At 45.3% G+C, this 24,601-nt stretch overlaps 1 protein-coding gene across 5 annotated transcripts in view; it reads right to left on the reverse strand.

Moving 5' to 3' along the window:
• Positions 1-24,601, reverse strand: part of TYW1B (tRNA-yW synthesizing protein 1 homolog B) — a 109,135-nt gene that overhangs the window by 33,117 nt on the left and 51,417 nt on the right. For all 5 annotated transcript variants that reach the window (XM_072026179.1, XM_027445999.3, XM_072026182.1 and 2 more), the window contains 2 exons: positions 20,715-20,892; positions 16,730-16,865 (listed from right to left, as the gene is read on the reverse strand). In XM_072026179.1, the coding sequence (XP_071882280.1) occupies positions 16,730-16,865; positions 20,715-20,892 (314 nt within the window). The remainder of the gene's footprint in view (positions 1-16,729; positions 16,866-20,714; positions 20,893-24,601) is intronic.

Raw genomic sequence — 24,601 nt, forward strand, 5'->3', positions numbered from 1 at the left:
CAATGCTTTACGCCCCACGTTTCCAGGAAAAGCAACCATTATTTCACTTCAGACAGCCATCAGAATAACATTAGTGTAAAAGAAAAAGTTAATATTGTAACGATCCTTTCAAATGGGTGAAAGTTGAGGGCGTGGAGCCAAGTACATGTTGATGTCTGAGGGCTCTTGATGCAAAGCAGCAGGCGGGGGGCTGCGGCTGCCCCTCCATGGTCTGGGGGTGCTCCAAGCTGCTGCCCAAGGACAGAGCTGCTGGGGCAGCCGCACAAGCCCACAGGGTGGCAGAGAAGAGGAAACATGGAAGAGAAAACATAATAACATGTCCTTGTAAATAAATACTTGGTGGGGGAGTAAAGCAGGTGAAGACAGACCCTTCCCAGCAGTGCCCAGTGGAAGGAAAAGTGGCACTAGCTGAAACACAGGAAATTGCACTAAAAAATGAATTTCTATGGGGAAGGTGATTAAACATGGAACTGGTTGCCCAGAGAGGCTGAGGAGTCCCTGTGCTCACCCAACCAGAATTAGTGAACCGATTCAGGGCTGGGGAAGCCAGAATATCTTGCATAAAGTAATATAACAGAAATCATGGAGTGCACCAAGGGGTTATGTGCTACAGTGCCCACAGGCCTGAGGCAGGAGCCAGGCTGGGAGCAGGATGGAGCCTGGCCCGGACACAAGGCGATGCTCTGAGCACCCGGTGAGTCCGCTGACCCAGCTGGGCAAACTGAGGGCATTCCTCGGCTGTTTGCAGCCCTTTCCTGATGGAGATCACAGCTGAAGAACACGCTCTACAAAGAGACGATCTCAGAAATGGAATAACTGAATAACTGACTATTAAAGGATTATTATTTTTTCAGCTATGAACACTCCAGAGCCTAATGAAGTCGCCTGGCCAGCATTGCTTGGCTGCACTCCAGTCCCTGAGGAGCAGCCAGGGAAGGGTCTCCTCGCTGGGCTGCAACTCCCCTGCTGTGCACCATCCGCTCTTCAATTTGACCCTACAAGGACCCTAGCAGGACCCCTGTAGAGGTCACAGGGCATTTACTGCATGCCCAGGAGCTAAGGCTGGAGGGCTCTGGCCTGCAGCCCCCCGGGAGGCGAAGTAACACCATCACTGAGCTCCTCCAGGACCTGGTGTGCACGTTGTGCCCTGGGGTCCCTGCAGGAACACCCTTTTCTGCCTGGCAGCCTCCTCCCTGCCCTGCTCAGGAGTCAGTAATGCTTTTACTTATGCCCTTGATAAATCAGATGTCTCAGGAGATGCTACCTGGAGAAAAGTGACAGGAGCTGCTGTTGAGAAAGCACCACAGCAGCGACCAGTGCTGGTCACAACATCCTCTGGAAGCACAAAGCAGATCTCTGAGAGGTGCCAAAACAGCAGTGGGAGGGCTTGTGCTGCTACTTAAGGACAATTAGCATCAGGCACCGCAAATCCACATGCTGGGAGATCTTCCTGAAGGTCCCTGGGAACAAAGGCAAAAGGACAGCAACGTCGTCCTGAGACCCTGCCCAGTTCCAATGAACCTCTCCCAGGCTCATCCAGAGCCTCGTGTACAAAAGGTGTAATGGAAGCCTTCTGCCTGCCCACGACACCGGGCATATGGGTGGAAACTCAGCAGCTTTATACAAATACCCCTCACTTTCTCAAACCTTCGCTCTGGTTATCACAGCAGACTTTAAAATACAGCACTGTCATTTATTTAGGACTGTATGTAGCAGCTGGTCCAAAGGCACCTCAGTGTAGATTACTGACCAAGAAATATCTTTAAAAAACAAAACAAAACAAAAGAAACTACTGAGAACCCTATTCAGCACACACACACACTGGTCACCTCCCTTTCCAAGTCTTTCAAACCTTATTGTTTGGAGGACACACCATGACAGTGTCGACAGCATGCTCAGAAACCCAGACACTGCTCCTTCTCTCTCTCATTGCATTCTAGAACTACACACCAACTGTCAAGCTTTTGTAACAGGGTCCAAAATGTAAATAACGAGGGTCGGCTTGGCAGCACCTCAGACCAAGGAGTGAGGAACCAACCTGGTGAAAAGCAGCATTTTCCCCCTGGGCAGCTCTTGCTAAACTCTCTCCAAGCTACCCCCAAAGCTCTGCGCTCCTTGAATGCCAACACAGGGCACAAGGAACAAACAAACCAAACGGAGTCAAGGGAAAAATACGTGCTATAACAAAATACTTCATTAGCTGGATCTAAGATACTGGTCCCTCTCTGAGATGACAGAAACCAGTTTTCTGTCTCAAAGGAGTGCCTCATGCCCTGGTGCTGCAACAGCAGCACCCTGCAGGCAGAGCTCAAAGCCGCGATGGGGCCAGCAGGGGGATGCAGCTCCTTTTCTCCATCCTATACCCAGGGCAGCCAACACCCAGCTGAAGCCACCAACAGCCCCGAGGCAGTTACGTTTTCCTTTGAAACCATCCTAGAAGTTTCCTGGTCTTAAAATTTTGCCTCTGGCCAAATTTCAAAGCCAAACGATCCAACAAACCCCAGGCTCCCAGGCAGGCCCACGAGGTGACACCACCCTCCTGGTCTCCGCTGTCCCAGAATACGTTAATAAAGGTTTCACGTCAGCTTGACAAAGTGCTCCCTTCTTGCTTCAATAACCAAGGGAGCTTTTTTTTTTTTTTTTTAAATAATTTCTTTTTAATTCCCTCCTCCTCGACATTCATCTTTTTGCAGATCAAATAAAATTATTCTTCATAAAACATCCCAGGTCTAATCTCAGGAGGAAGAGGGAGGGGTGAGCACGTCACGCGTGCTGCAAGCAGCAGCTTGCTGGATTGATGGGTTTGTATGAGTTCAGCATCTCCCTTTTCTGGCTGAGGCAGGGAGACAGAAGAAGCACAATTTGACCTCGAGGGACTGCAGGAGGCCGGGGCAAACATAATGAGGGCAAAGATTGGACAAACCTCCTCCTCCAAGCCACGCTCTGGGATCCTACAAGACCTCTACCTTGGATTGTGTCACTTGGACTCGTTCTTTTAATGATACAGCATAATGCTGTCCCACTGTTTGGAAATAAACTCAAACCCTGCATTTCAGTTTAGCTTAAAGCCTAAACATTCGTACCTCCCTGTGATATAGATGAAAAAAACTTATTGCTAGAAAATTACGTTTTGTTCTGACTCCTCATAACAAATCCATGTTTTGCAGCTAATGACGCTCAAGTAACACAACCAGTATTGTCAACAGAAACACTGCTTTGCTTAAATGCAAAAAGCAGTCTCCGGGGAGAAGAAATTATGGTGCAGGCTCTAAACAAATTGCTCTTTCCCTCACTCAGCTTCACAGATCCTTTGCAGGTATTAGATGATGAATAGGAAGCCACTTCAAAAGCCAGTTTCTCAGTTCCATTAATATTTCTTATTCCCTTCAGTGAAAGACTCAACTTGCAAACTGACTTCATAACACATTTTCAGCGCTTCCCAGCTGGCGAGGAGCAGCTCGGACCAGCACAGACAACAGCCCAAAAGCTGAAGGCACGCACAACCTCACAGCCTGGAGCAGCGCCAGCACTCCTGCCCTGCCCTCTGCACGCAGCAGCCCCACGAAGGCAGCCCCAGCCCCTCCAAGAACTCGATTCGAGGCCCTGTTCTGGGTTACACAACACCTCACTAGGCGAGCAAGTCCTGAATGAAGATATCAAAGCAATTTTCACACTTGGAAATTACTTGTCACAGGGATATGATCAGAAAAAAAAAATATCCCTGCAGCCAAGCATCTATTCACCACATTCAGTAGCATGCATCTTTATGCATAAAACCCCATGAAGGATAAAAGATCCAAAATGTAGCAAAAGGAAGTCTCAAATGCCAACACGCCCCAGATTTCACAGCTTTCCAAACCTTTCCCGTTCAGCCTGGAGCCAGCTTTTCTGCAAGCACTGCAGGTTCAGAGAGCCTACGGGATCACTTCTGCCTCTCCCGAGCCCCGCGCTTTGGAGCCGCAGGCTCCCCGGCCCCACAGAGGAGCTGTGGCCCCCACCTCGCTCCTGGAGAGCATCAGCAGGAACAGACCTGGTGCCCTTGAAAAACAACGGCAGATTAATCTATTCTTTTGGCAACCAGGACCCTCCCCTTAAATAAAGGGCTCATCCCTTCATTCAGGCTCATCCATCACCAGGCACCCAGCCCTGAGCACTGGCACGACAGGCGTCCTCCTAAAAGTCACATTGCAAGCACCTGAGAGCCTTCTGCCAGGCAGATCTGCGCAGCAGAGGAGGTTTTTTTCCCTTCAAAGATTAACTCAGCACAAAGCACAAAAGTTCTTGGCTTCCTTTCTTCAGGCTAATACCGTCATTAAAGTGAGAAAACTGAATAGGTTATGCTGCGTAGGTATCTACTAAAAACATACATTGTTCAAGCATTTGCTATTAATAAACTGGTTTAAAGCAAGTTGAGGCTTTGTCTTCACGGCTAAAAAAAGTGCATTTTAACCATGGGATAATTAACACATTAGCTACTCTGCTGTAAAACCAGAGCAAAGCTCAGAACTTTAATTTTACTGCTCGAAAAGGGAGAGCGCTCAATGCCAGCATCTACCTGGGGATCAGCACCAAAGCGCCTGGTCTGCTTGCCTGAGATTTTACAACCCAACAGTTCAGAACAAAAACTCAGCAGTTCTCAAGTGCCACGTAGAAAAGACACAAGGTTTCTTACATTTCCAGAGTTTTGAAAATAAAAACTGAAAAATGCTACCATGAACAATAATTACAAGAATATGAAAGTTGTATTTCCGTTTTGCACTTTTTTTTTTTTTTTTTTTTTTTTTTTTACTATTTTCATAATCAAATCATTTGACATAACTGATCTCATTTTGTAAAAATCAGCTTTTATTGAATAGCTTTGAAATTCTTCCTGGAAATCAAAGGAAGGTCCTGAAGCAAGACAAACACTAATTGCTAAGCCAGGCTGTTAAGCCAGAAACGCCCTCAGCCCGCACACAGTCCTGCTGATGCACTGAGCACAAGTATAAAATATCCAGACTGGAAATAAGGGAGAAAAATCAGATTTCATTCTTTTACCTTCCTAAATCAGCTTCTTAAGCCATGTTCTCCTTTCCATAATCATTATTCCTGTACTTGCCACCTATTGCTCATCATCTGCTTTATTGCTTCACACTTCAGTAATAATTTACCCATTTTAGTTAAATATCTCCAGAAACAAGCCAAAGTGGGGTAACATCTCTGTTCCGAAGCCTGAACATATTTTAAGTAGATCAGAACCATAACTGCTGCTTATCCATTTTCCACAGACTTACTTTTAATATACCTGCTCATGTAATTCACCAAGAATAATATTCTCCTGATTAATTACTGCTTTTTGTTATATCTAGAGCAACTTGAAGGAATTACCATGTAAAATTCATACCCAGAGAAAGAAAAAAAATCCAATGCGATACAATTTAAAATAAAACAGCATCAGAACAGACTATATCAAATCATCAGCAAAAAAACACTTCAAGCTTGCTGTTAAACAGACCACACAGCCTGCAATATTTCATTTCCTCAGGGAAAGAGTACGTTTAACACTGAACAGACAAAAAAAGCATTAGCAGAAGCCTGGGTAGGGCTCACACCAAGCTCTCCACAAAATCGTTGTAACCAAAGCCAGGCTGAAGCCTGAGCTGCAAACACACGCAGGCAGTACCGAAAGAGCCCATCACAGCCCTTCCCTGGGATGAAATGCTCAGCGATGCTCCAAGTTTGTGCCCAGGTCCCGCTGACTTTGAAAGGACTTCAGCCAGAAGCTTGACAGGGGACGCTGCTGGGAGAGCTCCCAAATATAGGCGAGATCGGGACCTTTCTGCACAGGCAGCTTCCAATTAACACGGCGGCAGCCCCGTGGGTCGCGGCAGCAGCTGCTGCCACAGCAGGGGGGGGACAGGAGCCAGGCCCAGCGCCGGCTGCTGCTCCTCGCACAGCACGAAGCGCAGACAAGCACCGGAGCCTGGCCAGAATCTGACTTGCTCAGCCCCTCACTTCCTGCCCCTCTGCACCAAAGAGGTGAGGAACCCAAGAACCACTGACCTGCTCCGGGCTGACCTTAGAAGTGCTCTGTTCAACTCGAGCTGGCACCTCCGCGCTCACTTAGCGGATGGGGTAGGTGCTTGGTCTGCTCACACATTGGGAAGAGAGGCACTTGGACCCAGTCTGAGATGGGGAAAGGCTGAAATGACCCCCAGGACACCCCACAGCCTCCTTTCATTTTATGTCCCCAAATGAGGGTGCAGGTCCTGGCTACAGCTCCACGCTGCCACTTCCCTCGGGCGCCTGGACCCAACGTCACAGACTTGGCTGCCTGGCCCCAGGCACGGGCAGGGCAGGCTGCTGCTGCTCCTTGTGCAGCAGCCCTGGAGGGCACCTCTCCAAAGGTCTCCCTTCAACGCACAGCTGTAACCCCGGCAGCGTAAGGGAGTCAAGAGGAGAACACTAAAAGCAACTACAGGCAAGGAGGAAAGTCTGCCTGGCACAGCAACGTGCAAAATACCATAACACACAGACAGGGGAACTTAAAGAAAAAACTTGAATGGCACTGATCTGCACAAAGAAAGTGAGGGGTAAGAGCAGTTTAAAAAGAGTCCAACTTTAGCCAAATGCTTTTGGACAAAGAAAAAAACTGAGCATTCACCAGTATCTCTTCAGATCCAATGGAAGAACCCAATCTCCCCCATGTCAGCTGCCAGGTGCTCAGTATTTTTAAAAGCCATCCCAGCAGTTATTTATACATGCAGGCAAAGACTTGGATGCTTCATTACGGACCTCTGTAGTTGGAAATCTCTGCCAGGAAAACAACATCCCACTGAAATTTTGCAGGGCTCTAACAGAATATTTCTCAAAATCAGTGTTTTTGAGACAACAGGGGATACAGGAAAGAAGAATAAACTGCATTTTAACTAACACTGTAATAACAATGCTTTAAGTCAGCAACTGCAGGATAATGGAAAAACTGAGACATCTTGTCTGCGAGGCAGAAAGAGAATTCAGGATCTGACAAAAGATCAGCTCTGCCACAGGTATAACTCAGGCAGCGATGCAGATGCGATGCCCGCTTGAATGACAGCATGGCACGCTGGCACAGCGAGCACAGGCTTGGCCAAGGCTGGAGAAGGGCTATTGTGCTTCAGACAATAAACTGACATTTGCTATCTCAGAAAACAACAAACCAGCCATGCAACTTTGAGAGTAAAGTGATGAAAGCAGAGATTAATCTGCCGTAAAAACATAATTACCTCATTAAAAATCACTCTCGCAGTTTGCGAAGCAAAGAGTAATATTTTTCTTCTGGGTTTTGTCCAAATCATCTAAAAATAGAAATGAAAGCTCTACCATAATTTGCTGAAAATCCTGCCCATTTCATTTAACATAGAACAATATAAGCGGAGTCTGAAATAAAATTTCTTACTGGGGAAGCAGTCCTTGCAAGACTACTGTTCCTGTAAAGCCCTATCTCAGGAGTTTACCTTCTGAAGTAACAAAACCCATGCAAAAGCAAACAGGCTTTAAACATTTTAGCTGCCCATCCTATTGGGTAGTCACGCTCCAGCAGGAGCTGGAGACCGAGAGCACTCCCAATTGGCGCTGGGACAGAGTGAGATGTGCCAGGAGGTGACACGTCCAGAGGACATGCCCCACCTGAGCACCCAAGGAACGTCATTCTGCATGGGCAGGTTTGTGAAAGCAGCCCCTCACTGCACCTGCATGATGCTCTGCAATGCACGTGTGGAGATCAATGCTGCTGCAGAACAGGGGCTGCCAGTGCCCCCCGTCCCAGCACATCTCACTAGCACTTACCTGAGCACTCAGGTGCAGTGCTGGGAGCCTTTTATCAGCTCCCGCAGGCTTTGTATCTGGCTCTCAGCTTTGAACAGTTAGCCTCTGAGCTTTAGCCTCGAGGAGCTGGACTCCTCTCAGTTCCCACTGATTTATAGGATTAATCCCTACAGATACACTGCTTGTAGAATATCACCACTGCAGAGCACAGCGGTACTTGAACTCTTCAGTCCCTGCCCTATCTATTCCCACCCACCAAGCAAGCTGACCCCCCAGCTGCCCGGGTCTTGTAGCCCCCAGTAAATCAGCACCATGGTGCACACAGCAGAGGCTGGCAGGCTGCAGGCTGGCAGCGAGCAGCACTTCTGCTTGCAAAGAAGCTGCCGCTGCTTTTCTGTGCGGCACTCCAGTCCTTTTGCAGCTGCATAGATACATCCTGCCATCCACTGCAGGATGCCACCTCTCCTGTCCTGGCATGACAAAACCACTGCAAGCTCTCACATGTCCCAGGATGCGATGACCCTCAGACTGCGCCCCTGATTCAGGCTGCTTATAGCTGCTGGGCAAACATCCTCACATGCACCATCTCAGGAAGACAGTTGTGGGCAAGCACCAGGTTCGTCTCTTCTCAGCCCCACTGCTTGATGTGCTCTCAAGTGTGGAGACATGGGCACAGAGCAACTGGGTGTCTCTGAAAGCTACTGAGTGGGATGACCCTGGAGCATCATGAAGAACAGGAGAGCTCTCATTCACTGCCATGCAGCATCCTGCTGTCCCCAGCTCACTAAAGTGCAGTACTGCTACATCAGATCTCCAAGTTCACTCTGCAGGTACAACCACAAGCAGTGCATGAAAATATAGTAGTTAGAAAAGAATCAGGGATTTGCTCAGTTGACAGGAGCTGGGTGGAAAAGGAAAGAACAAACAACTTAAATTATAGGAGCAACCCAAAGCAACAGAAAATCAGGGGCCAAATACATGTCCCATTCCTGCAGGGCAGAGGGGGAACACCTGGCTTCACAAACCTGCCTTAATGCAAGCCTCAGGCACGAGGCACTGTGCATTGCCACTGATTAGCACCATCTCCTCACCTCGTTTCACCAAGCCACACATTCAACTGTTACTTTACCCACCTTTCACAACCGCAATGTGTCCACCTCCCTGGGAGCTTAAACAAAAATGACAACTTTCTCCTTGAAGTGACTACCTGGCACAGCTAGAGCCTTTGGTAGGAACACATCCCAGCAAACTCTGGATGAAGATGCCATGCTATGTATTCTTTACCACCGAGAACAGAAAAACAGCTTACCCAAACTGTGCATGCTTCAAAGGTATCTGTTAGTCTGAGATACATATTTAATAATGATGTTGTTTTTTAAAAATCACAAAAAAAAGGTTAAAGTCAGTGTCTCTGAATGTAACTTCCACCCCCCACTGGAGGCACCTGCCCTCAGGGATACATGGTTTAACATTACCTGAAGCTCCAACATCAAACCATGGAGTGGTTTGGGTTGGAAGGGACCTTACAGACCATCTAGTTCCAACCCCTGCCATTGGCAGGGACACCTTCTACTGGATCAGGTTCCCAAAGCCCCATCCAGCCTGGCCTTGAACATTTCCAGGGGTGGGGCGTCCATATCAAATTAAAGCTTTCTAAAACTGAGACCTAGTCTTTATGAAATGCCTTCAGATCTTTGCATTTTCACGGAAAGCTGGACTCTTCAGAAGAGCCCTCCAGGGAACTACGGCTCCTCAGGACAGAGGAACAATTTCAACACACAAAGCCAGAATGAGCCAAACGCAGTGAAGCAGATGCACATTTTTACAGGTCTGCGAACAGCTGCATTAACACTTGGGATCATCAGCTCTTCAATTCCAGGGCTCATCACCACTTACATTCTCTATGTTACTCTGTTTTTATAACTAACAGTTAGAGATGATTTACAGTGCATCTAATACCAGATCCTCCAGCAAAGATTTATAAGGATCCAAGTGCTCTTCTGGGTAATAAGAAAGGGAGACCCTCCCCCAGCCGCTCCCCAAAAAAACACTGTTCAGTACAGCAACTGCACCTATTGCACTTCGAAATGGCTTCTCTCAAAACTGTTTCAACTAAGTTCACTCATCTCAAAGGCCTTAGCTGCATGAGAAATGAGAAATAAATCACCTTTGATTTACCAATTTTCTTTGACCTTTTACTAATTACCAGCTTTCTGTATTTAAGTATGTACAAGACAATAAATTCCCCAAATTTATCTAAAAGACACAACAGCAATTCAGCAGCTTCAGAGGAGATTCTGAACGCACCTGGTATGATTTCTGCACTTCTTATATTGGCAAATCTAACAGCACTTTTGTCCAAGGAGAAAGTGCAGAACTTGGCTCTTGAGCAAACGACTTCCAAGTCAACAAGGCTCCAGATGGGTTTTTCAGCACCGGTGGAAACAAGGGATGGGGCACATGGTTCAGGAGGTCACAGACCACCTCCCCGATCACAGACATCATTTATGATAGCTCCGCTACCACCTACCTGCCACAGGATCCTGCTCTAAAAGTGAGCTGAAGGAAGAGGCTAAGTGCTCCTCCTCTGTTTCAGCGCCAGCCCTGCTACGTTCGGTCAGACCACCGTCACTGCAGGCTGAGCCGGGCACTCTGGTTTCACCCCAAGGTGCAGGAGGAGCCTTCCCAGATGCTGCTTCACCAGGGGACGCATGGCCCCCAACTGCCCTGGGAAAGGAACTCCGTCTGTCACTCCAGTACTTCTGCAAGCCTTGGTCACCTGAACACAGCTGCAGCACTGCATCCACCACAGCTTGTGAGAGGGTTTCTAGAGCAATCTAATGCTCTCTAGAGCAATCCACCCCCTATTTTTTTCCACCTGGCATGGGGTCCGTGGCTATGTTCCCTCTCATTCTGAGGAGCACCAGCACACCAGCTACCACATTCCTACAAAATCCATTTTTTTTTTTATTTCCATCAATTTTACACTCTGAGATGAGAAAATAGATCAGTCTTGCAAGATGCTTTGTCAACTCATCTTCCCTGAAATGTCAAATGAATAGATTCGATGAACCAAATAAACACTTCTTATCTGAATCATCATGCTAGAGCCACTGATACTCGGTCAGCGAGAAGAAAAATTCAACAGCTAATGCATTTAGCAGAATGGAATATTATCCAGTGCTCTGAACAATCCCAGTCCATGGCATTTGGCCCAGTAGCTTTAACTTTATAGGTTTAAATAAAAACATGCTTTCAAATAAACTGCAGATATAAATTTCTTTTGCTTAGTTGCCACAAGCAGAATTTTAGATTCGCTTTCTCCTTCTTAAGATTCCACAAAAACACAACGTGCTCTCTTCCTCACAGGGTGCCCTTGGATGAAGACCATTGCTCTGTTCCACAACCAGGGAACGAAAGAGCAAAATGTCCTCTTCGAGACCATGGGGCCCGCTGGGCAGCCGGCAGTTCTGGCTCCCAAAGCTGAGCCCTGCGGAACAGAGCAGCCATTCCCTAGTGGTCATTGAACCGCATTCTCTACAAATCCAGTCTCTTACAGTGTCTAGGAAGAGGCTCAAGGCAAGAGACAGACCACATTTAATTGAAGGTAGGGATAGTAAATGCTTCCAATGAAAGCGTTAGCAGCAGAAATAGGTGAGCCAAACGGTGTGTGCTGGCCAAGAGGGAAACAGAAGGGTGAACTTGGAAGAGGAGAGCCCTCGTTTCTTCCATTTACACTTCAGAGGTCAAAGCCCACCTCTCCCTTCCCACTTCTCCTGGGGAGGTGTCTCCTGCAGGCAGGAGGTGGCTGCAGCCCCCCTTTGGCTCCACCAGCAGCCCTGAAGCCCGGCTGCCCACAGCCCCGCATGGTGAGCAAGGAGGGGACTGGTGCGGAGAGGGGGCAAAGCGCTGGGGAAGGACTGGGACAGCTCCCCCAGTAGGCCAGAGACACCTTGCTTCTCAGCCAGGCTCGCTATCCTGTCTTCTTAAGGCACAGCAACAACCAGCGCCTCGGAATATTGGATCATTTTTGATTATGAAGTGTGTTTATGAACATTTTTCCCCTTTTCTTGCCTGCAAGCGAACCGAGAGATACTGGAACAGACAGCAGAAATAAGATTTCACTCCCTCTGATGCCAAGAATCTTGCTGAAGCCTCATTTGGATTGCTGCTTGCTCTAAGCTAAGCTGAAAGGAGATGATGTATTTCAGAAACTATAACTTAATATTGTACCTTTGTAACACATCATATTGCATTTCAGAAGGCTTACACCAGAAGTCTCATTAGCAAAACTATTAAAACAAGCACACAGCTGGTAGAGAGCATTTTCTGTGCAGAAGAGTCAAATACTTCTAAATTTATAGTAGCAAAATTGATTACTGATTCTAACATCTGTTAGAAATTTTTACATTTAAATTCTCCTCAAAAAGTCACTTAGCTCAGAAACAGACGAGGCTCTACAAACCAGTCCCTCCCCCCAGTAACCACATAAATAATCTCCATGCAAATCAAATGTGCTCTTCTCATAAAAGAAATCATTACTGTCATATATTACACAATGATCACTACAACATGCTTAAGATGCAACTCAATGTATTTACACTATGTTTGTAATCACACAGAAGCCAAGGGTAACTTTGAAGAAAGAATCATATTGGAAAAGACCAAAAGGAAATAGCAACAGATGCAAGACAGAAAACATTTAAATATGCAAGTTGGTGTCATCACTGAGAAATGTAAAAGGAACTACCTGTAAGCAATGTGCCAGCACAGAACTGGAAGACATGAGACATTTCATATTTCATGCCTTTCTCTGGACAAACCATCTCTATCAGCTTATGGCAAGGGGGACAGGCACTGAAGTCCTTGGAAAGCCAACATCCTATCAAATATGTGATAACCTGGGACAAGCAGAGCTAGGAGTTTTAATTTTTTTTTGGTCCTTTTTAGTGGGAGGAAAAAAGAGACTTTTGCTACATCGCACCCACAGAGCCATGACCCTGTTTCTCTATGAAATCTTAATTCCTCTGAAGAAGGAAAAAATGAAGGCAAGGTTTTACCCAAGATTTAAAGCAAGAGTTGTATATGATGTATAAAGACACTGAACTCCAGAAAGCACCAATAAACCACTTCTTTTGCTTTTTGTGACTCTCCTGGAAGGACAGGAAGGATAAGGTTCTGCCTCATCATCAGTTCCCACAGTGCCATAACATCTATTAACCTAAAGGGTTTTTTCCCCTGTTTGCTTTGTGCATGGCTCCAATCTGTTTCAGAGAACATTGGCACCTGTCCCCTTAAAGTTAAAGCAGTTCAGCAGTGCCTACTTGGTGCCTGGCAGCACAGCAAGTTCTGAGCTGACTGGACAGGATTTATCATGATTAAGTCAAGAAGACACAGACAGAAGAGGTGACACCACGTCAAGGGTGGAAGAGTGCTCCTCAGAGCACCTGAACACCAACAAGGAATATTCCCCTACTGCTCAAACCCTCAAGTGTCCAGGCAGTAGCAGGCACTTGCTTCAAAGGTTATCTTGTGTTCCCAAAGATATAGAAATTGAAAAATGCTCAGAGATGGTGCAACGTAATGCTGAACCACAACCAGGGCACATCCTGCTGCTCTGCCCATCACCGATTTTTCTTTAGTTATTTTCAGTGCACTTGGGTAGAAATAAGCACTTTTGCAATACTGGGTCACTGCATCGCCACTTCACATACCAGCAACAGGGTGTTTCGCATTTTTCTCAGTCAACGTCCCTATTGCTTGGGAAAACATCTGGTGATTTATCACCAGCAAGAATAACAGTTTTCAAGTCTTGCTCAACCCACAGAACCTGTTGGAGTAACACTGAGGGAAACAGAGCACAAAGTCAGAAAAGTAAAATGGATCATAGGTCTGCTGGTGTTTCAGAGCTCACAATGTCAGCTCCGTGTTCTCATCATCAGGCAACACATTTGGTTAAAGGTATTTTTGGAAAAAAAAAAAAAAGCATCAGCTTGATAAGAAAATTATGAGGTATGGAAAATCTATTTTTTCCCTCCTGAGCTTCTGGACATTTGAAATTAATTTGCACCTCATTTCTCATTTGGATACTGCATTATGAAAAAGCAATGGCTGGAAGAAATTCCTACCACTGGAATACAGACTTCTCATCCCTAGCAGAGAAGGATTCACATTCTTAGCGCTTCTTCCAAATGCCTGGTCCATCAACTCAGGTCATCTCTCAGTTGTTCTGATGAACTAAAGGCTGTCAGAGGATGAGTCTATGAGACTTCCAAAACGTGACATTCAGAAAGGGCATATTCTAAATTGCACATAGCATCTTTCTTCTTCCTCTCAATTTGATCTGGAGGATGGAAGACATGATGAGAAACAAATGGAGCCTTCTGGGAGTCCACCTGCTGTTTAACAAATTCCTCTCTCAAGAAACACTTCTTGGCATAGAAAACTCAACACAAAGATCATCTAAATGAGAATTCCTCTAGAAAGGATAACACTTGAACCACATAGCAGGGGACAAGGACAGGGTTCCTTCCTGTTTGTTGCAGAAATCACAAAAGTTTTTTTTTTTCATAGAATCATAGAATATCCTGAGTTGGAAGGGACCCTTAAGGATCATCAAGTCCAACTCTTGACACCGCACAGGTCTACCCAAAAGTTCAGACCATGTGACTAAGTGCACAGTCCAATCTCTTCTTAAATTCAGACAGGAATTCCTGAACTTCCCTTGCAAATGCCGTAGCAACTAATCACTAACATGCTGTATGATGCTGTGAAAGCACACTGGGAACAACGCATTATTAAATTCACTCCTGTCTCTAACTGCCCATCCCTGCAGCACCAAGCACACAGCCACAGAACGGCCAGGCTCTCTACCTGCCAGTGGGCATCACGCAAGCAGGAGCAGCACTTGCCAAACACAGAAGCAAGCGCAGCAAGGTACAACCATTTTGTTGTTTTTGTTTTTTTCTTCCTTCCAAACTCCCTTTGCCCATTTCTGTTTATTTTTTAAAATGCACCCAGATCAAGCCTATCAGTGATTCTTATCAGCAGTGACTCATATCAGCTGCAATGCCAGCTTGTCTCAGTCTCAGGAGAATTAAATTGAATAAACCTGGATAGTTTGTCAGGCTGTGTGAAAATATTGGACTTGTATTTTATTTCCAGATATATTAGCATCACTTTCCCAACACAATGCATCAGCACATCACCATCCACTCTGAAATAGAAGCTGTATTTCTCAGGAATATCAGCAGGTGCATTAGCTTTCAGCACTCCTCATTCATCACAGTCCTAAAGAAAGGTGCTTAAAATCACATGTGAACACCAAGCAGTGCACTTGGAAGGAAAACAGTTGCTTCCACCCAGAAGCAGCTCAAGATGTTTTTTTAGGTGCCACAACTACATGTAACATTAAATGAAAACTTATGAACAGCAACTTCCTTGAGACTCCTTGCTGCTGCCTGTGTTTGATGACACAATGTGCAGCTGAGCAGGGGCTGGCAGAACAGTGCATTACCCATTGGAGAAACTATTAATTGGCTCTTGTGTTATCAGTGTTTCAAGGACCCTTCAAAGTGCAGTTGTTTTTAGGAGAAAATGCACCTGCTAGCTGAGCTTTTTTTTTTTTTGTTCTTCACCTTGACCAGGGTATTTTTAGCTGCATGGACAGACTTGCCAATACTTTCACATTCAGTTCTTTGCAAGGAAATTTCTGACAACATGCGGCAATGGATGAACCCTATCTACCAGGGTCAAGAGAGACAGGAGAGCAAAAATCAGCTTCCCAAAAGACTTCTCCAGTATTTTTGCTTTCAGTATTTTAGTCCCCCTTCTTATTTCCACAGCTTCTCCTACTCACAGTATTTAATGATAAAGTTTGTACTCAATTTCAGTCAGCTCAGTATTCGGCCTGAGATTTTGCTCAACAAGATCAGCTGGCACTTAAAAACAGCTTGATAAAGCTACCCACATGCCCTTGCAGAAGAAAGTGTCACTCAATTACACTGAGTCTCCTGGATCTCCTAATGTAAGCATATTTGGCAGAAAATGGTCCAACATTGTCATCTCAGAAGGCAGTAAATTTGATTCAAATGAAACAGTCTCTTGCCTGTTCATCTCAGCAGGTAACATACAAACTTCTGCCAAAACAGTAAATAGCCGTACTTGTTTCCATCAGAGTGCAGTATCAGTAAACAAGTGAGGAAAGGCATTCATGAAGCACTTTTATTATTAATTCACGTGATGCTGTGACCAAGAGTGATTCATTAATCGCTATTAAAAACACTAACACGGTGGACTGAATTTTGAGACAACAGCAGCAGACGCGAGCCTGTGTTTTCAGGTCACCATTCAGCTGTCTTGCACAGGCACAAAATACTGACAGTGCAAAGGGACACCCTTATAACTATGCTCAAATACACTATTTCAACTAAATCTTCCAGACGTAAGCAGATGTGCTTAGAACTATGTAGCAGGAGGGCAAGTAGAGCTAGGAATCTCCAGCACACAAATTACGCCCTTTATGTAATTCAATTTCAAGGGAGCCTTTGCGAATCAGTGCTGAGTACTGCATGGATTTACAATTCTTCCTAGGCTTCCCTGAATTTCTAATCTTTTGAGCAGCCATCAGTATCCATGTTCCATTATGAAATCTATTATCTTATAAACTCATCTCTTATCTTCACATCTTATATTCATTATCTTAAACTTACAAAGTTTACTGTCCCATTTGACACATTCTCCTCTCCTAGTTATGGAATTTCTTCTCACATAGAAAACTGATCAACCATGCTGGAGTTTTACATGTTATACAACTTATGTGCAAAACATGCTGCTAACAGACCTCAGAGTGGATTCTGGATGTATCTTAAGACCCTCCATCCTCCACTTTTGTCCCAAGTAGGTAACATGCAGAAGGAAGGAAAAAATATTCTCATATGGGTACCTTTTCAGACAAGGCCTTTAAACTGTCTAGAAACCTCTGCCAGAAATCCTTGAAGAGGGGTCGATCAATTCTTTTCAGGCTCTCTTTGGTGCTGGCATCCACGCTGACATACAGCTGCGTTACTGGCTCGAGGTTCCTTGATAATAAAAAGAAGGGGATTGTTATTTTCAGATATTCCTGTTAACTGAAGGTGGGCATTCTTACCAAGGCATGTATAAAAATACAGCATCTGCCAACAAGCTGCTCTGCTGCTCCAGGAACTATGCTGTATTCATAGGGAAACTCTTAAGGTTCAGCATTTCACACCACTGCCAAATGACCGCTCTTACCAGTAAGATGTTACAATTTTCTTTCAGCACTTAATATACCCCAAAAGTAAGAGTACCCCATACAAAGGACATCTTTGAGATACAAGGTTATCTTTTCCTCACTGAGCCGGAACATGCTTCACTGAAGTGTACTTCTAAAACACTCAGAAACCTTTCCCATTGCAGGCTGCCATGGGTTCATGCGAGGCATCGACTCCTTTGCACACCACAGCCCACGTGGGTAAAAGCCATGAAGCTCAGCCCCTTCCCCTGAGCTGCTATTCACCCTAGCCCATGGAAAAGTAAACCCATTCAACAAAAATACAACCTTAATTCAGCCAATTTCTACTGCTGGACACACTGAATTTATTGTTTGCAGCTGGCATCATCTGTCAAATAATGTTTTGAAGGAAAATCAAAGCTGTTAAAAAAAAAAAAAAGTGCCACCCCTCCCCCAGTGTTCTCCTTCTACTTCCAGGACTCTTATTTGATATAAAGTGCATCTGGTTACACAGTGCTGGTGAACACAGCATCTGGGAGCCCAACACAGGTAACTTCCAAATGATGAAACCTCCCCTGCCCTGCTAAGAGCCTAGGTCAAGAGGCTCTGCAAAGAGCATAATTCATTCCCGAAATCCCAAGGGTATAAAAGAGAATGAGCAACGATGAAGTCCATTAGAAAAGGGATAAAGAAGGACAAAAAAAAGGAGCAAACTAAAGCGAGTTCCCTTGCCACAGAGAGGACTGATAAGGTAGCAGGGGTAACACACACTCATTCCTCCGCTGTCCTCAGGGAGACAAAATGAGGGCCTCCAGCTCTTAGCAGTTTTAGGACAACGCTTTGCAAGTGTCTTTTCTTCCGCCTTTTTTTTTTTTTTTTTTTAATGTGCGTGTGTGAAGGCTGTTAATGAGCAGACTATAGTCCCAGATTGATTTGGTCCTTTAGAAGATGAGAACAAATTAGAAGCTATTGTTCAGCTGCCAAATAACGCCACCTAAAAATACACCAAAGTGTCTCACTCTCCCCAGAGGTGACAGGATGACAAGAACTGTCCAGAACAAGACCTAGCAGAGCTGTTAGCAGCCAGAAAATCCAATTACTCGACATGAACACTCAACCTATGTAAACATACTTTCTCAGTACGTATTTAGACAAAAGAATGAAACAGCCCAGAGCAAATACAACATTTTCGGTTAAAAAAACTGTTTTGCAATTAAGCTTGTCTGGACTGCCAGCCCAAAGCCACAAGCTCCAGAAATGACCAAATGTTCTAGCCATGAGTGGACTGAAGTATTCAAATACAATGAACATAGCCAAAATACTTCTTGTCTTTCCTTAAAGCTACATTTGCCTAATTAGGAGACCCCAGTGAAGATGGAGCAAGTGGTTTTTTAAAACACGAGCTGAGAAAATCATCTCTTCTAGGCATCTGAATGAATCCCAAGGACAGGCAAGAGGCAGCAGACTCAGCCCTGGAGAAAGCTAACTCCTTAAGGTAACTCCTTAATCTCTCTCTCTCTCCTTAAGAGATGCCAGCAAGGGATTTCTGCCCCAAATTGTTGCAAACCAGAACTGCCCACAGAGCTCTGCCATGGCCAGGAACCAGCATGACTTCCTGCACGCTCTCGCCAAATGGGGGACAAGGTAAAAGGGAATCCAGGGGTACACCCATCACCAGGGAGAAACAGCACAAACCAATCTTCCCTGAACACACCCAGATTTCATAATTAACAGGAAATTTAGTTGCACACTACTAAGATAGGTTTTTGAAAGTTTCTCCTTAATTTTGGGTTATAGTTTGCAAACTACCACAACTGAAGACAGCTGAGATCCTATCCAGGAGGCCAAACTGAAATTCATGGCATTTACTATGTGTAAGATGAACTCATGCAGAAATCACAGCTAAGTTGTGTAGCAGTAAACTGACTTCAGACCACCAGCCATGGGGTAGTTTTACAAGCAAGAAAAACAACGCAACTTGCTTAATGATACAAAAACCCAGAAACAACAATATAATAAGGAAATGCTCATTTCTGTGAGCAATAATGAGCATCTGCTCACTATTATTGATGTTCATAAATGCAGACATAGATGTGAGGGTTCTTGTTCACAGGCAATAATCAGGAACAATAAAAGAGGACAAGAGCCAGGTAGCCGTTCAATGAGCTCACACCAACGAAATCGCTTCTGCTTTATGAAAAAGTGTTTGTCTGGAAGCAGATGAAGCTGCAGCCCAAACACAAAGGAAGAGGAAGGCACAGGCAGCACCACGCTGGAGACCCACTGGGTCCCCCCAAAGCCAGGGAACACCCCAGGCGTGCTCTGAGTTTGCGTGCTGAATGCCAGAGGTCATGCTGCCTGTTTCAGGACCAACTTTTAGACTACAGCTCCCCTCTTCTGACAATAGAAAAATGAACTTGGTGCACACTTTAGTTCTTGTATTATGCAAGTCATTAACCAAAGATCAGTTGCAACTTTTAACAACAGCAAGACTAGCATTCTATCACTTTTTTGTTTCTTTTTAACAACATTCAGCAGATCCTAAGAGATCAGCTGCAAAATATAGTATGCTCTCCTTTTAAAATGCTATTTTTAGGAAGGAGCAATTTCTGTCTATCAGGCACATAATACATGACTTAAAGTAACTTGATTACACAATTATTCAATCATTTGGAATGCCTTTGTAGTGTATAATTACTCACTCAAAAATTGCATGCCCTTCCCCCCTCACTGCCATATTCAGACCATGAAAAGGAAGTAAAAAGGAAGCTCTCTCAGAAAGCACTAATATGGAAAGGCATTGAACTGAAATAAGCTGAGCAACATACCAGAACCACCCCGCATACAGCTGCGCTAACTTGCTCAACTAACTCCAGGGATGGACTTTGTCAGCATTGTTAGCTGATGGTGTTCAAATCAGTTCCCAGCCACCTTGCAGCTCACACTACTGTGCAGAGCAAGGGCACTAACTGTTTCCTTGCTATATTCCTTATTTTTATTAAACATGGCCTGGTTACTAAAAGACATCTGAATCAGCAATGCGTCATATTTGTAAAAACTCTGTTGGAGCTCTTGAATTGTTGTGTGAATGTTTAGCACAAGTCCCTCTGAGAGGGAGATAGTAACTACTGCTCCTGCTTCTGCAGATGAGGTTAACGTATTGCTGTGCTTCTCTCGTGCTCTTACACTGCGCTCTGGGTCCTGCTGCAGAGGCTGACCTGTACAGACCTTGGGTTTGAGCTGTTACGTCTGTTTATAAGGCAGTCAGAGCAGATGTCAGACTGCAAGGGAAGCAGACAAACCAGACAGACAATTTGCGTTTGGCCTGCTCGAGCTGTCAAACACTCACGCCAGGTATCTGCATCCCCAAGCACAAGACACAGCTCACTTGCTGCTCTCCTTCCCTCACACCTCCAGGAGATACGATATTACATTCTCTTCACTTCAAGAAGTGATCACACTTTAAGAGATATAAAAAAGAAAAAATCAAGCTGGGAGAGAGAAAGATGAAGAAACACAGGGAGATTAAGGCTAAAATCGAAGAGGTGCCAAGTAAGCTTTTCTTTTTTATTGTCAGCACTCGTGCAGAGCTGACTTGGACAAATGATAAAATGGCATTACAACACAGGTCAGCACTGAAATGCCTTGGAACAGAGTTATTTCGTCCAGCCCTTACCTAATCTCATCTGGAAACTGTGCGTTTGTAACGAGGAAGCTGGAGATATTGTGCTGGTGCAGGAGCTTCAGGAAGCGGTTGATCTCCGGGTACATGATGGGCTCTCCCACCAGTGACAGCGCGCAGTGCTTTGCTGTCATTGCTTCCTCAAAACGATCTGCTTTTACTCCTGCCACTCCTGCAAAAAAGACGGAGAACCGACATAAGTTGCATATAACCTCTCCCTGAACCATGCACCCATATCTAAAATATACCCTGTCACCAAGTAAAACCAGCTAGAGCCTTCCTGAACCAGAGAGAACACCAAGCCACAGAGACCACCAAGACAGCTCTGCAGGAACCCAGAAAGCAGTGTATGGTCAGGCATACAAAATTCAGGGCTTTGTGTGCACAGTTAACTATTGCAAGTGATTCTTCTTAGTAATGTTTAAGTCAAACTTTCCCTTGCTAAGACTTCAGTGATGCTGCCTGAATGCTGAGACAAGCACAAGAGCAAGTTCAATTCCACTTCAAGTTGGCATTTAAAAAACAAATAGGTTCTGTTTCTCTCCAATGCTAACCACAGACTGTGTTCCAGCCCCACAAGAACAAACTCCTCAGTGAGGTGGGCCTGGCTCCTTCGAGCAGAGCCACAACCACCAGGTCTGAATCAGCATCAGCCACCACGTGCAATGCAACCCAACAGAGGACGTGCTCAAAAGAAACCTCAACACATGACACTGTCTTGAATAGTAAGACGAGTTCCAGAACAAAGACAGAAAAGCGAGGAACTCAACTGCAGCATCCACGTGAAAATACCATCTGCAGGTTTAACTGACCCGAGTCACATTTACTGCACCCACAGGAGGGCAGGAGAGAGGTGAGCACTGCTCCTGCCCATCCGTATCTGACTAAGTGCTCAGCACCCCGTATGAAGCCATCTGACTACAAACAAGCTTTTGTTCCAAATGTGTCACTTCACATTTCCTTGATGTGCCTTGATGTACTTGAATAATATCTGAGGTTTCAGATTGGGGGTTGGTCTGTTTCAAAAAACAAAGACTTAAGTTTGAAACCAGGTCCTCAGCTCACCTCCCGTTGCCTAGACGCTGGAGCTCAAGCAGTACAGAAAATTACATGCTATGCTGCAAAGCCAAGATAAAAAGAGGTGTTCGTGGATATCGCTTCAGCCTCACATAGAAAAGCTGGTTTGTGATCAGAGTGAAGCTTAGTGCATTTTAAACCAGCCAGGCTCTGTCCTGAATAGGTGACAGGACTAATGGTTACTCTGCAGAAACTTGACAGCGCTAAATGAGAACTTTATTTGAAAAGAAAGGAGCATCTCAACCACACACAGAGATTAAAGGACTTAACTTTTGTTTTCCTAAAGCTACTTTAGGTCATTTTGGGAATTAATTTCTCTCTCAGTATCTTGCAATTGGACTACAGTAATTACACTGCCAGCTTTATAAGCAGACAGAAGAAAGTTCCAACATCACGAAGTTCGAGAGTAACTTTCTCAAAATGGTTTACATCAAACCTGGCATACAGTAAATACACTCCAGAGGAGAGTAGAGGTTTTATATGCGATCATTTGACCACATAAATCACGAGCTAGACAGGAGTAAACTAAACAGGATTAGTGGGTACTCCAAGGAGTACATGAATGCTGCTGTACGTGTGGCTGCCCTACCACTCCAGTGCTCAGCCTCTGTCCCTGCAGATGAGCCCCCTTCTGTCTTCAGCCAGCAATGGACTTCAACAAAGGCAGAGCTCGGGCAGATGCCGCATGGCATGCGGCAAGTCCCACACAGGTGCAGGAGCTGGGAGCCACAGGAGCTTGAGATGCCTCTGCAAGAGCGGTGCACAGCTTCCAGCTCAGATCTCAGCAGAGCGTGCAGCCAAGCCACCTCTGAGCTGCAGATCTCCTTTGAAAAGCTGACTCCAGCTGCTCTCCTACTGACACACTTCAGTTTCAGAAAGGAAAGCATCATCTGGCACGTCACCCTGTTCAGGCTGGCTGCTGGCTTCGGCTTCGTGCATCCCTCTGCAAGTACCTGTGCTACTGCCTGTGGGGCAAGGAACACATTTTATGCATGCACACATCAAGACACACAGGTCTTCCCAGATCTCATTTTAAGACCTGTGTTTTGAGTGATTCCCACAAAACTGCTCCCTGTAAGCCAGCAGGATTTCCTAGTTTAGGTCATGTGCTTATTTGTTCATTTTTCCCCCAAGCTAAACAAGGGCTCTATTAGAGACACCCACTCTTATTTTTTGAATTATGTTTCAATTCTGTGCGTGCCCTTCACAAGGGCACTGAGATTTACTAGTCACCACCTAGAAAAGGTATCCATCAAATAAACTGCTTCACACCTTCCCACCTCAGCTCCCTATCAGGAAGATGTGTCTCCGTAAGTTACTCTAAGAGAGAATTATGTGACATTAATTAACATCTCTAGTCTTCAAAACCTGTACACACTATTGAAACATTAAAAGAGGGAAGAAGGTATCTTTAAAAGCATGCAGAAAGACTTGCAGGATGAAGAGCTATCCTCTAGGATACATTATAGGAGAGAGGGTCTGCAAATATTTTTTGTTCTTTCAGGGAACACCTTATTTTTACTACAATGTGTGCAGATAACAACGCAACACAATAACTCTCCTCTCCCTCTGGTCTGTACCAGAATGCAAAGCTGTGGTACTGGTACTACGAAGAGCACAAATTTATTCAAATGTTATCTGAGCAACGTTACCAGACTCAAGAGACACGAAGACGAAGACATTTTCCCCATGCTTTTCTTCTCCAGCAGCTCAAATTCTCTGCTCTACACTGGGATCAGCATTCCAACTCCTTGGCAGATGTGCACAGCACCCAGCTGGAAACTTGACCGGTGTCATTGGAGCAGCCCACGGAGCCCAGCTGCAATCCATCTTCCCTCTACACTCTCTCCCTCTTCAACAAAGCAATCTAGTCCATCACTCTGCTCAAACATACACGTATTACCTATTTATCTTAAAATCAATCATCGTAAAATCCAACCCAGTATTTGTGTTGCGCCGCTGGGTTTGCTGGAAGCGGTGGTGTCTTCTGCCTGAGCCACCTCCAGCCCAGAGGGAGCACAGCTCTGGCAGGCGCACAGGGAGTTCCCCGTGGGTTCCCCCTGGGTTCAGGGCAACACTTCTAATCAATTTTGCTCTCACATGGTTCTACTCTAGCCATTGTTCACCTGCACCTCAGGGAAACAGTGTAAAATTCACAAAATGTAACAGCTAGCTACTGGTCTTAATTTTTTCCTGTTTTTCTTCTCCTGAAAACACTTGCTCTTAGGCTCCCAAGACAGGGAGTACATTACCATCTATTACTCTGCAGTAACAACCCCCCCCCCCCCTTTTTTCTTTTTCCACTTTGCAACACAGTTCTAGTCCAGAGCTTTTTTTTTTTTCCCCCCCCTCCAGTCATTCTCCTCTCACAGTTCCAGGTCAAGGATAACTGTGCTGAGGAAGCGTGTGCAAGTTTCAGGCATCGTTTGGGAATCTATTTAATGGAAAATACGCTCCAGAAGAGAGAATTGGACTGTCTTTACAGACCTCTCAACACTCTGGGAATACTTTCAGATGCTGCCAAGTCATGCTTGAGTCTTTCCTCCTTCCCAGCCCTTTCTGGGAATGCATCAAGGTGTATCATGGAGAGAAGAGGGTTACTCCAGAGTTCGAAGTTGGGTTTAAACCAACTCCTGTACTTAGCTTTCAGAAGGCAGGGCTTTCAAACAGCTGCAGAATAAGCTGCTTTTCACCTTCTTGTAATGCAAACAAGAACACATGTCCTGCCATACAGGAGCAACGTTTCCATCACACTGCAGTGCACCAACACTGCATGCAGGAATTGCCCTTGACTCACACAGAAA

Source organism: Anas platyrhynchos, chromosome 20 (genome assembly GCF_047663525.1).
Source record: "Anas platyrhynchos isolate ZD024472 breed Pekin duck chromosome 20, IASCAAS_PekinDuck_T2T, whole genome shotgun sequence".
Classification (NCBI taxonomy): Eukaryota; Metazoa; Chordata; class Aves; order Anseriformes; family Anatidae; genus Anas; species Anas platyrhynchos.